This window comes from Apus apus, chromosome 5 (assembly GCF_020740795.1).
Source record: "Apus apus isolate bApuApu2 chromosome 5, bApuApu2.pri.cur, whole genome shotgun sequence".
Lineage (NCBI taxonomy): Eukaryota > Metazoa > Chordata > Aves > Apodiformes > Apodidae > Apus > Apus apus.
This window is the reverse complement of record NC_067286.1, coordinates 32,686,902-32,705,252: the sequence shown is the minus strand read 5'-3', so window position 1 is coordinate 32,705,252 and position 18,351 is coordinate 32,686,902. Positions and strand designations below refer to the sequence as shown.

At 39.0% G+C, this 18,351-nt stretch overlaps 1 protein-coding gene across 2 annotated transcripts; it reads right to left on the bottom strand.

Annotated features, from left to right (window-relative positions):
• Nucleotides 1–232: 232 nt before the first annotated feature.
• KATNBL1 (katanin regulatory subunit B1 like 1) lies at nucleotides 233–17,376 on the bottom strand. 2 transcript variants are annotated; one of them, XM_051621480.1, is made up of 10 exons: nucleotides 17,358–17,376; nucleotides 9,502–9,629; nucleotides 7,705–7,745; nucleotides 7,056–7,335; nucleotides 5,683–5,801; nucleotides 5,459–5,509; nucleotides 5,285–5,374; nucleotides 4,675–4,764; nucleotides 4,205–4,298; nucleotides 233–2,258 (listed from the first exon to the last, which is right to left on the bottom strand). In XM_051621480.1, exons 2-10 carry the CDS (start codon nucleotides 9,613–9,615, stop codon nucleotides 2,226–2,228), a joined length of 912 nt encoding a protein of 303 aa, XP_051477440.1. In that variant the 5' UTR covers nucleotides 9,616–9,629; nucleotides 17,358–17,376; the 3' UTR covers nucleotides 233–2,225. The 2 variants fall into 2 exon arrangements, with proteins under 2 accessions (XP_051477440.1, XP_051477441.1); XM_051621481.1 differs by lacking the exon at nucleotides 17,358–17,376 and adding an exon at nucleotides 17,018–17,117.
• Between the last annotated feature and the right edge of the window lie 975 nt (nucleotides 17,377–18,351).

Sequence of the window (18,351 nt, the reverse complement as noted above, 5' to 3'; positions counted from 1 at the left end):
ACATGATTTTATTAGATACTTCTCAATAACAATCCTCAAGTCAATCTTACCTTGCCACTAGAACAAAAGCACCATCCACAGTTACAATTTGTTAAATCCATGGCCACATGCAGAGTTCATAAGCCCATATATTTACATCTACAATTAAGGTGGATTTTTGAATACTCGAGTAGTTCACTTTAATCAATGACAATGGTTACTTCTTGTATTATCAGAAATAAATGGCCAGAAGTTACTTCATTTTGTTTATTAAAAACAGGAGAAAATAAGATCTGAGTTGCCATCACCTTTACAGTATTCTCCTTGAGTGATAATGTAAGGGTTGCAGCAATTGCTACCGAATTATGTTACTTTTACATTTAAGTGCTCAACAGATCAATAAGAATATCATGATATTATAGTTCCTTTACATTTTTAATTGACAGCAAGAACATTTGAAAAGTAGTAAGTTCTATCTCAAACTCCGAGTGTGAAATATCTCTAACAGTACATAACAATTCTAGCAAAAAGAATTTGGCTGTGCGTGTATCTCAAGATTGTCCCACACAGTTCTCAGTTTGGGGATGTCCCAGGAACTTCCCTATTGCTAACTCTCCTGGGAAGTCTAAAACCTTTAGTCATTTAAAGAATATTCAAGTGACCAAAAGCACCAAGTTTTGATGACAGATTCAGTTGGCCTTCAGAAGTTAACAATAATGATATGTAAATTAAATACAAAATGAAGCAATGTGAGGCCTAAAGCTGTTGACCACTGCAAGAGTTTAAAATTAATTTATTTAACCTGTAAAGCAAAAACCACTTGGAGCTATCAAAAGACTTTTCTCCTGCACATCAATAAAAGTGCATTGCTTAATTCTAGGTATGAAAACAACCCTTGTAAGTACTTAAGTTTTTTTTAGGGAAGTAGACTACTTGGTGATACATGCTGTGCATGTATATTTATAAGTGAACAGCTGGCACTTCATAAGTTTTTATTGGAAAAGCATGCTTCCTCATCACAAAATTAAAAAGGCAAACCTAAAATCAAAACTCCCTCACAGCTATTAAGCTACAGCTTTTAAATTAAAATAGTACAGGATAGCAATAGGACAGTGGAAGAGTTTATAGCTGTATTTTCAATGCTGTTGTTGGTATGAATTTGCCGTAATTGATCACTCTAGAACTTAATTTTGCAAAAGCTCTTTGTCAGTTTCTTAAAGGAGGTAGTATAAAAAGGGTGTGATTTGGATAACGTGGCCTCATCTGGCTGTAAACATTTCAAACAGACATAAATATCTATGATAAAAAGTACTGTGGAAGAGATTATTCTAGAAATTGCTTTTATGAACTTGAAAAGAAAAAACAGTAGATACATTTAATATATTTACTTATTTGCATGTAGTTTAAATGATACAGAACAAGATTACTGTGTTAGAAATCCACATACAATATAAAAACATTTGTTGGACATAAATTCACCATTCTGCTGACATTTGCAGTAACTGTTTATCCAAGCTTAGCGTCAGGTATTTATAATTTTTCATACATGAATCTTTGTATATGTGCAATGTTTCATTAACTAAACAATGTGAAACCCTGACTTTTGTAGTTTTTCATCACAATCTGAACTTAATAGCTATTTGCATCTTAACACATTGGCTTTTTGAAACACTAGTAATTAAGGCATCTTTGCTGTATAGTTTCTCAATAGTGCAAACAAAAACTGTCTTTAATAATTTGATTAAAACATAGAAGTAACTGAATATTCCAAAGGGTTTTTTTTTTTGGTTGGCTTTTTTATTGGAAGATTGTTGTGCATTTTGGAGTTCTCTTCTCAACAAAACATTTAAAAGCGCTCAATGCTGATTGCTTTTTGTTGGTTCCTTGTAACTGGTTCTGCTGTCTTGTCTTCACAACAGTGTAATTCATCTTTTTAATGCGATGTTGTAGTAAAATACAGTAGCATTTAAATGAATATCTAGTAACTGAGCGAATCCCAAATGCAGCAAAGGCATACAGTTTTCATAGTGCACTTTCACCTCACTGAAGTAAAAGTTGCTCCTACTAGACATTTTTCCACTTCAATGTGAAGTAGATTGTTAGGATTTTGTTAGTGGTTTCAATAAACAGCTTGACAGTTCAGTTCTCTTCTGCCAGTATTTTTCAAAAGGCTTTCAGAAACAGTACATATTTCAGGGATGCTTTAGAGGATTGTTCCACCACATAAGCAGAGTTTCCCAATCATGTCAGTGTAGCTGTAATAAATAAGCATTTACATCCTAGAAGGAAAAAAAAGAGAAAAAGGAGAAAGCATTTGTCACACTACTTTTAGCTGTAACATTGACTTTGTCTGAGGCAGGGTAACCTATCAGAATCATAATAAAAGAATAATTATGTTTAGGCCAAATTTTCCAAGATTGCTTTAAATTCATGTATTTATGTACTAAAAAGCCTGCAAAAGCAGTGGGATTAGTTTCCAAACCCATCCCTTCAGTCTGTTTTCCCTCTGCTCCCTGCATGCACAGGACAGGAAGTCATCAGTCATCATCACAAGATCATACATTTGAAACATTTATTAAGAGTGATATTCCTTTGCCTCATCCCTCCAACATTCTTGTACTACTCCTTTTTGCTCCTGACTTGTTCACGTGGCCTTGGTCACAAACATTAAGAAGTAGGCAAATGAACAGAAAGGGAACCTGAATCCAACAGAAACGACACTGGCAGGAACTGCTATACTGATCTAATAGAAGAACTATATTACTAGTCTATATTACAAGCTCCTATTGCTCTACCAGTTGGGAGTTAGAACTCAATTTTGCATCCCTGCTGACTGAAGCTCTGCAAGGAGTTTGTAATTACACTTGTCAACAAAATTGAAGTCAGGGTGCAAATCAGTCCCAGAAGAACAAAATATGTCTGATACATCAAAATGACAAATTCTGTAGCAACAGAATTATAGATTCCACAAAGCTCCTTCAGATATAAGTGAAGCATGCCATCTCTCATAATCATAGAATCATTAAGGTTGGAAAACACATTCAAGATCACTGAGTCCAACCACAATCCAATTACCACAACCACTAAACCTGAAGTGCCACATCTAAACACTGCTTGAACACCTCCAGGCATGGAGTCTCCACCACCTCCCTGGGCAGGCTGTTCCAATGCCCTACCACTCTTTGTGTCAATAAATTTTCCCTAATATCCAACCTAAACCTCCTCTGGCACAACTTAAACTCATTTCTTCTCATCCTATCACTAATTAGTTGGGAGAAGAGACCAACAGTGCCCTCTCTACAACCTCCCTTCTGGTAGCTGAAGAGAGCAATAAGATCTCCCCTAAGTCTTTTCCAGACTAAACAGCCCCAGTTCCCTCAGCCACTCCTCGTACGACATGCCCTACAAACCCCTCACCAGCCTTGTTGCTCTTCTCTGGACAGAGAAGTTATTTTCAAGTTCACTCAAATCCTGCACATAATCCAAGTGTCTGCTTTAAAGCCCTTCTCACTGTCTACCTTCCTCAGGTTCCTCCATGTGGAGAGGTTTCTTACTCAGCTTAACTCTTGATGCCCAACCTCAGAAAGTCATGTTTGTAGAGATAAGTATCAGGAGCAGCAAATCACAGATTTACCAGACACGCCCATTACATTACTCATACCACGATATACAGAGAAAGGCAAACATGGATTCACTTCAGATGAAGACACTCTTCTGATCTCCAAAAAAATCATACTTTTCTAAGCATTAGGCCAGCAATAAGCTTTAGAATTTAGTATGTTGTCACTTGTTTCAGTCACCTGATTTGTAAATGGTAACATTGCTGAGCTAAGATTCTCTAAGCTACATAACACAACAATGGGTACAACAGATTCAGAGAAAGTATCTTTCCTTTCACAGTTTGCCTACTCATCTGGGCCCTTTTTTACATCAATTTTAAAGCCTATTACTATCAGCTATCTTATTATTAAGGAAATGCTTTCTCTGTAAAGAAAGAAAAGGGTATTAAAAAATTCATTGTTAGCATTCTAAACCACACTACTATTAGCACAGGGCATCTACTCCAGACTTCTGTAAAAACTGTACAATGTACTGGAGCATTAGCGGAAAATGAAGTAAAAGTGTTTCTATCAGTGAACAGTTTAGTGGAAATAACATCAAATGAGAGGACTATTTTAAGTAATACAACCATGTTCATTACTAGACATAATTGGAACTGGATTACCTTAGCTATATTACCAGTATATCCAGGAACCAGAGTAAGATGATTCTCCTGTTCCCATAATCCACTTAATTGCTGTTTTAAAATATGAATATTTCTGAAAAAGAATAAACAACACTTTACAACATATATACTACATTTCACAAGACTTTGACTGAAACTCATGATTAATACTGCATATAGACTTAGTCTACGATATATTGCCACATCTGAAAAATTCTGATCCAACTTCTACAGCATGTGCATAACCCCCTGGTATTACCGCGTTCTACATGTATAACTCCAGTAAAAAAAAATCCATGACAATCCTTAAAGCTTCCCAACACCACCCATATCTTAAGAATAGAAATTCTTTTAAGCTTTTACTTTCAATTTATGAGTAAAAATTTCTCTTTTGTGCTCCTACGGATCAAAGTTAACACAGATTGAGATGGAATAAGTTAGAGAAACAAATTTCCCAGCACTATACTCACCCATCCTCTGCCTTTTCTTTATGTGCAGATAGTTCTGACCACCATCTTTTAATGACAGCTTGCAGCCAGTTTAAACCAACTATCACATATCTGTAACAACACATTTTATACATTATGCTTTTTTCCTCCCCCTCTAGCATCTGCAGGTCAGCTAAAGCGTCAAGACAAATTGGTAAGCAACTTAGCAACATGCCTTCTATTCTGGAAGAAGAAAAATCTAAACAAATCCACAAGTTTAATTATTTGCCTATATTTTCAATTTCAAAGTGGTCAACTTAAGCTCTTGTTGAAAAAGTATCAATTCTTCAGGTATTTTTCTGAAAACTTTGCCTTGATTTCATGTTATAAGAGCATCTTAAAACCTCAGTGCTATTCTGTTTTTATCTGCATAAGGGCAAAACCAGCCCCGCTCTGGTCCTTAACCTTGCAGAAAAAAGTTTTTGCATCACCGTTTTGCTAAAGGTTCACAGGAAAGTACTCCTTCAGGCAAGTGTTCCCCCAGAAAGGCAGAACTGGGAGAAGGAGCAGAAGGAACAAGAGTCAGAGGACTAAACACTGTTAATTTCTAGGGCACTGCATAGACAGGAAAACATCCCAAACCGATACTTACTCTTCATACTTGCTTTTAAGCAGTGATTTCACTAAAGGCAAAAGATCAACACAGCAGCCAACTGAAACATATGGTTTTTCTTCCTGTAAACTTAAAAACCAAGATGTTTCAGAACTGCTTGAACATCAGTATGCTTTTAATAAATTCTTATCCCCCGCTTCTTTTTGTCTGTACCTGTTTGTAAGCACGGGAAGGCAGTCTACTACTACGCCAAGATCCTGTATCCTAAAAATATTAAAATAAAAAAATGTTACTAGTAGAGCATAGGCTGTAGTAAATGCTTCCACTATGATTTAAAAAGTATAGCAATCTTACAACATTTAAAGAACCCTTAAAAATACTGCAGCATATTTGGGATCGCTACTGCTTTAAGAATATAAGAGAGACACTCAGTTTACCTCACTAAGTAGGCTACCAGTTCACTTATACTTCGCCTTCTCCAAAACGTTAAAGCTACATTCAGCCTCAGATTCCTGCTGAAAAGAACTCGAGCCATAGTTTCATGGTCCTGAGAAACCTGTACATTTTTGAAAATATAAAGGAAGTTTACTACACGTAGCCAGCAACACCACAATAAGCTGCTCTAATATAGTAATCTAGTATATGAAAACATACTTTCCTACCTGTATGCTGATGAGTTTTAGAAATTTAGCTAATAATGCCTTAACACAAAAAAAATCCCTTAGAAGGGTGCACAGATAGACTAAGACTACTCTTCCCAAAAGATACAATAAGATTTGTAGACACTTAAAGGGAGGTATCTACAAATTAAACAGAGCGTACACAAGCATCAACCTATAATTCTGACCAACTTCAATAATTTTACTTAGATGCTCATTAATTTTGACACAATTTAGACACAATTACATTATTCTGCTTTGACTAAAAAGGTTAATTTCTTAAAAAGCTCGTTCTCAGAATGAAGTTTAGGCATTTTTTTTAAATAGACCTTAGATTAGCATGAACACTGCAGAGCTACCTTCATCCCATCTCTTAAAACAGTCTCAGACTCATCTGCAGTCTGTGATATGGTCTTTAGTTTCTCAGAGGATGAATCTTCCCCAGACTTCACTTCTTCACCCTTCTTTTTGCAGTCTCTATACACTAGCTATTCTGCTGCTCCTTCCTTGAAACCATCACATTCACTAGAGTGCAAGAGGGACACAGGCCTCAATAGGTAAGAAACATACATGGCGACAGAAATGGAAATATCAACATGAAAGGAATTAAATGGTCTTCACTGTCACAAAACTAATTTCTTTTAAGTAGCTGACCTTTTAGCCAATTTCAGAAGCCCGGTAAGCATTAATGGGGTTCCATCAAGCAATCTTAACAAAAAACACAGCCTTATAAAAACACTCAAGTTAGTTTCATACACACTAAGCTGATATTGCTATAGAAAAAATGGTCCTATCCTACCTCACCAGCTGATTCCCATCCATATACATGCATGTGGCCATGCATTGTGCCAAATACTGAAACCTAACAAGGTCAATAACAATGTTCTCCTTTGATGCTGGGACAATTTTAACCCAGACAAGGCTGGCAGATCTCAGCTTCCGTGCTGATACAAACATGGAGAAAACTGTCACAATTACTGCTGTTGGCATCTGTATCACTAAACTGGTAGATAAAGACTGTAAATCACAGGACCTGAGCTAATCTGTATGTTAAGAAAGTTAATCTCTTTGAAAACTTACACAGATAACCACACAAAGTTACTACCAGGAATACTTTTAAACTTAATTTTCTTTAAACTGTACTTACTTACCTCTGAAAAAAATCCACTGTACTTGGATGAAGGGCCTTCTGTTTGAGATGAGCCAGAGTCACTAGAATTTAGTAATTGTGTACGACTGTCGTGAAGTTTTGCTGGCAGATTCCCTGCACAAGCCAGTTCATTTTCTTTATTTGCCATGTCACGGCCCCTAGATTTAGGGAACTGTTTCTTTCTGTAACAAGGCTTTGGAGTGTAACAATGAATTTTTCTTTTGCAATATACTACTTTGAAAAGGGAGAGGGGACTGGTCACCGTTTTTCCAACTGTTATTCTGCAATAATAAAGAAATATTTCAGTGAAGGTTGCTCTAACCCTAAGCAATACTTTGCACTACTCAGTTAAAATATATCATTAATTCAGCAGACAACTTGCAGGTTACTTAAAACATTTTATCCCAAAGATAAACCTTCATGACATGTTGGGTATCAGAAGTAAGAGCTACTACCAATATTTTTCACCTGCTTTAAATAATGCAGACTCTTCATCATAGAAGTAGATGCAATAACTGAGTATTGTCAGTAAAATTAAGACCTATCTTCCATTTATGTCTGCTTAAATGTTGTAATATAGTTAAACTGCTTCTTCCTCCCCACTCCCCTCTTATTTGAAACTCAGAATCTACACAGCACAGCCTTCCTACCTGTTTGTGTATGAAGCCAGCTGTTTTGGAGATTTCTTACCCTGGAACACAGGCAATAGAGAAAAAAAAGTTGCATTAGTAAAAAGACTCAAATACTCCCAGTTTGTCAAAAACAAGTCCTGCTTTACCATGGCCTACATTTAGCACAGATTCCTTCCCTTCCCCTGACTCTTCCTGCAATTAAGGCACAGCTATGTTAACCTTCCCATAATCTTAACGTATTTCACAGTGACCTATAGATGGACTGGCTTTGCCAGAGCTGTCTTTGGAATACCACAGTCAGCTGTAAACTCTGAATATCTTTAGAAAGAGGTGGCATTGTGACATCAGAGACAGATTCTTTAGTTAATAGCAAACTAAAAATTATGACTAATATAAAAAGCCTACTAGAATCTGATGACTAAATTGCATTGTCTCATGTACACATTTAAAGGCCCATAACAGAGCAGATTTGAGTATTTGAAAGATGACATCAGAACATTTCTCCAGCAAAGCACAACAACAACAACAAAATCAAGACTGCTGTAGACAACATCAGCTTGCTTATCCTGAATTCATTTATATGAAATGAATTAGCACCCTTACATCCATTAGGCTGCATAGAACAGTGTTATCCTAGAGGAGTCACCAAATTCATTCAAGGTTGTGCCATACAGATTAACAAAACCTTTGTAAATTAAGCAGTACCATTTTTAAGATTAAATTCTATACTTTGTTTCCTACAGCACTCTTCAATGTTTTAGAGTTACATGTAACAAAGATGCGACATTCTGGTCTACTTTTTTTTCATTATTAAACAAATTATTAAAAAAACAGCACAAAGATGCTCAGGTTAGAAATACGAATTTTCAAAAAATCAGGTACTATGCTTATATGCTGCAGGCATTTAAACTTGAAAATTTATACTACTATTAACATTTACATTGTGCACATCAGCAAAACAATGCTATGCTCTGTTAGCACCGAGTCATAAAATCATGTGGGTTTTAATATATTATTTCAATAAGCAGACAGAGGATGCTGGCATCCTCACTACTGTCTGAAGCAATCTTACAGTAAGTTTACCTCCCTAGTGCTTCCTCCGTATTCCAGTGCCTTATTCTTCAGCCAGTAACACAGATAAGAAGTAGGTAAGAGATTGAGAAAACATTTCTGACTAGCAAGAATCCAAAGTGTATGTGTTACTAGACAATACGACACATCAAGCTGAATGACAGCAAAATGACAGGTCCATTTCAATGCAGGTTTTTTCACCTACCCCACCTCTCGCTTGTGTCATGTAGCTCTTTTGGCAAGAAAAAACTTTTGATTACAGAATTCATTCATCTACTGAAACAGTTCTTGGCTGGACTGCAGAAAAGCAGGCATGAATAAAACCCTACAAGTACCTACTGCTCACATTGATGCTACAGTGCATTTACCTGTGCAGTCACTAATTGTACATAGGTTTCATCATTTAATTGCAGTTCAAGCTGAAGTTCTTCACCATGAGAACTGTTAGACATAAGAATAATCTCCCAAGGGAAATGGTGGATTCCCCTACATGGGACAGTTTTAAGACTCAGCTTGACAGGGTGCTGGGCTGTCTCATTTAAAATATATTATCTAGAAAGGTTGGACCAGATGATTCTTGAGGTCCCTTCCAACCTGGTATTCTATGATTCTGTGATTTAACCACAAAATACTGTGCTTCCAGTTTAAAACTGCTCAGAACTATGAACTTGTTTGAATGTTTATTTCAGTTTCACCAGAGGACATAAAAAACAAAAGAAAAAAACCCCAAACCAAACATCTTACCTCCTTCATGATCTTTTTAGTTGAAGAAGAGATTCTTTTTCTGGGGAGATCAATGGGATGACCTTCAATATGCAACACTTTCTGTTTTCTAACATTGTGGGCTTCAGATGCCATAATCTCTCAAATCCCTGTTTTCAAGGGAAAGACATTTAATTTTGTCTCAAATATTCTGTCAACTTTCTTCAAATGCAGCTGGTAGAATCCTTTCAGAGTTCAACTATTTGCAAGATGTTCCACCATACAAATAATCCAAGACATCATCCTTTAGCAAATGTTAGCCTTGTTAGCAACGTGCTGATAAAGCACTTCAAACCCCCTATCTAGATTTCTAAAACAAGGGAACAAAAACAAGCTCCCCCCAAGAAACAGGGAGAGATCTTGTTTTCAGACCAGCTTAGTGCACCTGAACTTAGGGGTGCCATACAGACAAGAATTCAAGTAAAGAATAAGGCAATTTATGAGACTCTCTCCTTCAAAATAAAAATAATCCCTGTTTCAGAAAGAAGGCAAACTTCATCAAAACAGCACAGGTTACAAAAACGGAAGTAAAAGATGTCCCCTTAATTTATTGGCAAACAGATCCCCCACCCATTTTTTTCAGCATATAAGTTTGGCTACTTTTCATATTATTAAAAAAACCCAACTTCAGTCCACAGTTAACCAACAAGAAAACATCTGAAATATTCCGTCTTGAAGTAGACAACTGTACATGTGTTTTTTTATTTTTTGCAAGTGATTCAGAAAATTTATTGCTTGAGACTGGATTAAAAACTACATCATCATGGAGCACTATTCGTAAAATGTTTTAGAAGAACATCCTATCTTAACTTTAAAAATCAACCACTTGTTCTAATTTTATTGTTTTTCCCCTAAATGGCAAAACTCTGGTCCCAACATAGGTGTTCCAAGTATCTCTCCTCCACCTTTATTACCAATAGTCCTATCCTCTAAGCACTGAAAAAGCCAGATGGAAAACAGCTTATTAGCCACAGATGATCTTCCACTGCATCAGCTAAAGACCATAAAATATACCAAAGAAGTGGAGGGCTCAAAACAAAGCAGAAGATGCACTCTTCACATAATGCATATTAAATTCTGTATTGTAGGATACAGTCGAAACAAAAAAACCCCCAATAAACAACCTTCAAGTACTTCAGTCTTCTTTAAAGCAGGATTGGTATTAAATCTTGTTTGAGATCTCTCTCAGAAAAAGGAAGATTTACTAACAGAAACATAGAGCCCTCATACAAACGACTTTGGCAAGCATTGTAAATGGCAGCAGTTTACAGCAAGACCTTTAACAGTTTTTTTGCATCCCTGTTTAAGCATATTGCTGAGGGGAAAGCAATAACTCCAGAAGAATAGGGAGGACGATCTGCAATCATTAGGGCAGAATCGTCCTGTGAGATGCTAAAAAACCCCATAACCTCTGTCCCTGTAGAATCATTTTTCCAACTAGTCCTGTGACACAGTGACAGCTTACAAGTCTTCATGCAGAACAGTGACCCTTCCTTACTTGCTTAATACACAATCTCAAACAACCCTCCTTCAGGCTAAGCAGGAAGCAAGAATCTGATCTCCAACACATAAGACAGCACCGTTCAACTAGAATGCTTTTTACTTAATGGAAGAGTCAAGTATCAGAAGGCAAGAATGAATGTCTTACCAAGGAAATTCATCTAGCACATGCATCAGTGTTTAAAACTAGGCTCTAAAGAGCCTAAGATAACATCTCAAAATATCTGAACTAGGTGATCCTGCTCTGGCAGGGAGGTTGGACTAGATAATCTTTCAAGGTCACTTCCAACCCCTTACACTCTGTGATTCTGTATGGGAAGTGGAGAGTCTATCTTGGAGGCAGATAAGTTCTCTACAAAGAGCTGAATATTTCCAACAGAAAAATGGAATATTAACACACTTTGATAAATTTGACATAAGAAAATAATGCCCTCTAGCCTCCCAGCTGAAACAGGAGAAGATGAGAACTATCATTCTTTCCTTAAACACAGGGAATAGAAATCCAGAAGGCCAACAGATGATCAGATAGTGTTAAATAAGTGTGAGGTAAAATCCCTACATCTGTGTTCACTGTCCTACAGTTCAGAGACATTTCCATAGCTTAATCTTTTTTCTGAGGGTCTCTGATGATGGAGAAACAGCAGTGAACATAAAAGCAGTAATGAAATAAGATATGTTGTTAACCTAAGTGCAGAACCTCTCCCTCATTGCTGACAAAGCACGTAAAGAAATCACATGTGAAAAATGCAGTCAGTATTAGCCTCAGTGAAGAGCCAGACTGACACCTTTCTTGCACAAATTAGTAAACAACGTAATCCATAATACAACTAGTAGACACAAACAATGAAAATATTGGAAAAGATTCAACCTGGCTGTTGTGGAAGCAAGTCCTGCACTTCAAAATTAATGGAACTCGTTGAGACTATATAGTAGTACAACATGGATAAAGGACAGGGAAATTAGAAGAGTCCACCCGAGTTTCCAAAAAGCTTCCAGAGGTCTTCAGGAAACTAAGCAACCAAGTGATAATAGGCAAAGTTTTTATAGGGAAGAGTTAGCAAAGAAAATGTCATAATCTAAGCAGTTTCCACACTGAAGAAGGCCACCCCAGAAATCCCACAGAAAATCTGCACTGGCTTATTCTGTTTGATATATTCATAGATTACTTCACAAAGGGGATGATGAGTAGTATTTCAATGAGGAAGACTGTCAACAAGATAAAGTTATACCAAGAATTGAGGATGAGGGTTAACTGAAGAATAAGAGAAGGACTGATGTACAATAAGCAGAAACAAAGACAACAGATTAATGTAAAGTAAAGCCTGTTTTCTGCAGGTGTGAGGAAATGCTGAGTTCCTGTATAGCTCCGAGATAATAATTGCTACTCACAACAAGATCTGGATAGATGTCAGTTTATGTCAGATAATTTTGATTGCTCAGTGCTCCATATGGATCAATAAACAGTTAGAAAAATAAACACAACACTGCTGTGACAGTGTGTAGAACTCACTTGTGCCTGTATTTCAAATACCAAGTGCAAGTTTAGTCCTCTTCCCTTAAAAAAAATAAACGAAACACCAAAACCACAAAGTCAAAAGACTTCTAAATGCAGAAGAGCTCAGACAAAGGAAAGTTAAAAACATGTGGCACACCTTTCATGCAATCAACAGCTGAATAGATCAGGCCTTTTCAGTCTGGAAAGGAGGCCACTTATAACAGAGGGCAAATAAGACAAAGGCCAACAAAATTAAGAGCTTGGAGAAGTGGTATAGATTGTTCACTGTTTTACCCAATGTAAGAATGAAGGGTCAAAAGACACTAGCTGAAGGCAGGTTCAAAACTAACAGAAGAGGGTAGTACTTCGTATATTATAATCAATCTGTGCTTGCCACAGGATGTTGTGCATCCAAATGTTTACATGGGTTACAGAATAGACTGTGCAAATTAAAGCCCAGAAGTGATTAAATACAGAAACATAATCCAGGTAGCCCAAAGACACAGAACACAAGCAGAAGAATCTGGTACTGTCAAACCTAATACTGTTTTAATAAACTTATTCCATATCTCAAGAAATCTGCTTCCAAAAGCTTAGTAACATATGATAAAATGCTGGCCAGAAATAAAAAAGATGAATGCTAGAGGATGAAAGGCATTTTACAGGTCACTCTACAACTTGCAGTTCCTATCTAGGGTTAACTAATTAGACACTACCACCCACTGTTAATTTGGCATATATATGGAGGATTTTTAAACCGGCATTAGACAGTAATTTGTACAAGATCGAACAACCTATATACCGTAATGTCTTGATTTTGACTATCCTCTTGTAATGAGCACAGATAGTTCTATTTGTTTAGAACAATGTTATACCATCTAAGGCAAATGCAACTCCTTTGCTTTACAGTTTAAAAAAAAAAAACAGGCTAAGGATAGAATGCATGTCCCTTCTGCTCTGCCTTAGCCCTTTATCATACAAGTCTAAACTATTTTACAGCCGTAACAAAGCAGGCTGCAAATCTGAACAGAGATGCATAATTTCATTAATACGATAGGCTCGCTTTCCACCAATTTCTCCTGTCCCATGGATGACTTCACATAGCAAATACCAACCCTCCTTCCTCCCCCTTTTACTCTCTTAAATTTTCAGGACAAAGAAGGATTAGAGTAACAGCATTCATATATCCTGGAAAATCAGCTCATTTGTCCCCACAGCCAATAAACAGTACCCATGCAAAATTTTCTTGCAGGATCTACTGCTATTTTCTAACTTTCCCAAACGCAATACAACTTTTCAAGTCATACTAGAGTCAAGCAAAGCCAGTGAGCACTAATAGGCTTTCAAGTGCAATTCTATCAAAGGCAAGTATTAACAACTCTGCCACTCCCTACCATCATCTTATGTTCTGGGCATGGCCCCCAGAGAGGGACAAACATTTCTTCGCATGTTATGTAATCTACACATGTATTAACATACCATTTATTTCTTACAGAACACAAAATGGAGTACTTGGCATGACAGCAAAACAAATGCTAGATTTCCTAAGTCATCACTAATACCCTTAAAAGAACCACATTTCTCTTATCCTTTCCTCTGCCCAAATTCTTCCTGTTTCTGTGTTTCCCCACCCCATAATATTAAATCAAGTGCAAATTCAAGGATAAACTCAGATGAAAGAGTTAATTATTACTCCCAAAGGACTAATAATGCTTTGAAAGCATTCCAAATAGGTATACATCAGGGAACCAATGATGGTCAACTAAGTTCACTAGTCATTATCAGTTTTAAAATGCTGATGAGAAACTTCCAAAACTAGATACTCCGAAAAGGGTGATTTGTCTACAATATTAAATCAGCACTTATCATGTAGAAGTGATTCTGTAAGCTTGGTATAATTTCATCATAACTCTGACAAATGTTACTGAATCCATCCGTCTCTCAGATGGCTTCCACATCCTTTCAATACGAAGTAGGTTTTTTTTAAAAAAACTGCTTGTATAGTAGTTTATGCCCTGACAGTTCATCAGGTGTTAAATACTGAATTATCCTAAAAAAGTGGAGTGCAAGATCCTAAGGAGCATGTTCATGCAAAATTTTTCTACAACACTATAAAAAGTGTCTTACGTATCAGCAGAACACAGTTGTTTACTGTGCTATACCTGTCAGGCCATTTGCTCCAGTTTGAAGTTTCCTGGGGGGAAAAAAATTACAGGAATTTCATTACACTTTCAGTACAGACTAAAACTAGTTACGGTGTTAGCTTATTCCTAAGATTTAAGCTCCTTTTCATATTACTCTTACATATGGAATTTGGATGAGGCCCACTGGCACAAGCAATTATAATGAAACTCTGGAAATGACCCTAAGTCAGAGTCTGTTTTATTGAGGATGAATCCTGGTGTGAGTTAGCTCTCCCTGTGGAGATAGCCTAAGAGTCTAATAATCGAACCCCATTCACATCCTGGGAAAAAATCTTTAGTGGAAAAAAAAGTCAAATCAACAAGTACCCTTTTTTCTGCATCTGGAGGTATCATTTACAAACATCTTAAGCTGCCATAAACCAATATTACTCGTCAATATCTTAGTCCTTTCTAAAATTGTCCTTCACTAATGAAAAATACACTTTTACCCTGTTGATCTTCACTTATGAACATTCCAGGACTAATAAGGTTGAAAAAGTTCTATTTTTAACATTATCTAAGAGCTGCTATATAGGAAATACAGTTAGGAAAAACACTAAAGCTTGTTTAAAATTTTAAGTTGGAGCTTCAAGAAACTACTCATAAAATTAAATACAGTATTTTTTTTAATTCATTGCTCAACAAAAAGAGCTTCAAAAACATGCAACAAAAATTTTAAATCCCCACCTAGAGAAATACCTTGGAAAACCCCTCAAGCTCAAAACCTAGTGGACACATGGGTATCCAACCTCATCCCTACCTGGCTGAACACAGTCTGTGACTACATTTTGCACAGCTTGGTATCACACAACTGTGTTATGCTCAAATACACTTCTCTTGTTGACCATGGCCTGTTTATAGTATTTTAAAAGCTTTCTTAATTCATATTCAAGCTCCTTACCCAGGGACCAACATATTAAACTTAATTTAAAAAAAAAAAACTATTTAAATTATTCCAGTGGAACTATATTGAAAATATAAGTTTCAAAACTGGGGAGAGAGGGGTAGAATACATAGCCACTACTACAATAATACATATCAGTATACTCACATATATGCTTTTTAATACATTCATATACAAAACCTTAGCAATATTATTTATATATTAAAATTAAATTCTGAGTTACAAAGTTTAGGAATTCAGACCAGTGGTAGCTTGAGTTCAGTGAAATATTACTAGAGAAATTTTAAGCAACACTATATGCATTGTTAGTAAGAAATTAAAGTGACAGTTTTTGACTAGAACAATTTGTCCTTTCCAATCAGCAAGGCCAAAGAGGCACTAATCTGCCTTCTACTTTAATTCTGCTAAACATGTTGGGTTTTTTTCCTTCCCTGATTACAGCCAGGAAATAGAAGGAACAAAAAAAAAACAAACAGAGGAGTGGGAAAAGCAAAAATTAATGTTCCAAAAAGAGATGGAAAAAAGCGCATGTTTTTAAGCAAACTGACTTAATCTTGCTCCAAAGCACAGCACGGTACAAAACCAGCAACAAGTTGTTTCTAAAACTACCTCCCAATCTCATTAACAGATTTAACTTTTCAGAATTTCTTTATTTTAGGTTTACATTCAACAACATGCCAAAATACTCCAACACAACAGTGAAAAAGACCCAACAAAACTGAAAGCTTCTTAACGAAGTAATTAATGCAGGATCTGATCTTCAAACATCTGAATATTCCCACCCCTCCCTTTTTTCCCCACTGGAATCTGTCACACCCAGGGAACAAAACCCATCAGCAGGCCTCGCACCCTGCTTGCTATCCTCCCTTTTTTCCTTCTTTCCTTGCATTTATCGACCACCGCACACGCTTGCTTTGAGTTGTAGCTGATGTCACCATTTTAGAAAAAGGCAAAACTGCCAGAACTTGTTCGCTGGAGACCGTCGGTACCACAGACAGCCGCGCCGCAGGCCGGCCGGTGGGCGTGGGTGTCCCCACAGCGGCGCGGCCGAGGCTTGCGCAGGGCCGGGCGGCGCGGGCAGGGGAGGCTCGGCTGGGCCGCCACGGGGGCGGGAAGCAGGCAGCCCCGCTCCCTCGCAGCGGCAGCGCCCCGCGCTGGCCCCGCAACACACGCCGGGCGGGGCGCCCCGGAGCCGCACCTGGCCCCGGCGAAGCAGAGCGCGGCCCGGCCCGCGGCGCTCCCCCGCGCCGGCGGCAGGAAGGCCGCACCGCAGCTTCCCTCGCTCCTCGTTTCTCAGCGGCCGGAGACGCGCCCCAGGCCAGGAGAGCCACCCCGCTACTGCAGACCCGCCCGCGGCACGCTCCGAGCGCCAGCCCTTCGGTCGCAGCCCCGGCAGCCTCCACAGCCGCCACTCACCCGCCGCTCATGGTACCGGGCCGGGCCACGCCGAGGGGGGAGGAGGAGCCACGGGGACCTAGCGCCGGGACCCAGCGCCCGGAGCCTGCGCCATTCAAACGGCACCGCGCTGCATGCTGGGCCGCCACGCCCCGGAGCCCGCGCCGTGCCGAGGGGACCGCGGCGCCCTCTGCCGGCCGCGCCGTCCCCTCCCAGCGTCCCGTCCCGTCCCGTCGCCCGCCGGCAGCGGCGGCCGGGCGGCGCTGGCCCTTCTGGGGCCGCGGTCTCCTGTTTGGCGAGGTCAGCTGCCAGGGCAGGTCTGCCCTCTCCCTGGCGCTCAGTCGGCCTCAGCTGCTCTTACTTTAGGCTTCCCTCGTCCTTCCCGCCTCACGGCCGGGGCACCAGGCTCCTGGCCTCAGCGGGCCTCGCCTGTGCCGGTCGGGTCCAGCTTCTTGTTGGGAAAACACCATCCATTCGCGCGGAGCGGAGCCTCCCCAGGCCCGGGCTGGGTTCAAGCAACCCTCTCGCGTCCCGGCTTCCGCCCGGTCCCCGCAGGCCGGAGGCTCTCACGGCGCAGGAGCAGCTGCAGGGAGGGCACAAGGGCGAGAAATCGGGCTCCCTCTGAAGCTGCCTCAACGGCGTCATTCAGAACGGCATCAGAACTGCAGCTCTCACCACCGCACCTGCTGTTGAGTGTGGTGTTGCATTCCAGTTTGGTGCTGCTCAGTGTAAGGAAAGCTTGCCGGTGACTATCCTTGAATATATTGTATCGGGAATCTCACAGCCCTTGTTCCCCACCATATCTGCAGGCTACTAATGACAAACAGTGGTTATGAGTGTGTGATGCTTAAACTGCCTGAGAAATCCATGCTAGCTCCACGTTATAGCTGAGTAAGAGTAGCTTTAGTATTCCTGGGGCTTTGGTGGTACTAAGATTCTCTCTTTGATCAGAACATGCCTAAACCCGGTGAGGAAAGTGGCTTGTTTTAGTGATAAATGGAGGGAAAGGTGAGATTTATTCCACATCTCCCCTCACTTTGCTTCTTGTCATAATAAATTCTGACCCAAAGTGTGTTATTTTCTCATGCAACCTTACAGGATCCCTGTAAAACAGAGACTCTATCTGTTATAGGCATAAAAGTTTTGGCTTGGCAGAAATTTTTTTGCCTAGTGTACCTTTAGTCTCAGGTTTGGGGGATGAGAGGGCAGGCTTTGGCAAATTACATCCTTTCTTCAATAAGTTAACTGGGTGTGATAATTTAAATTGTAACTTGGTTATTAAAGCATTTCCTTAGTGTCTGCACAACTCCAAGATTATTTGGATTTTATCAGAGACTACATTACCATTTTTTTGT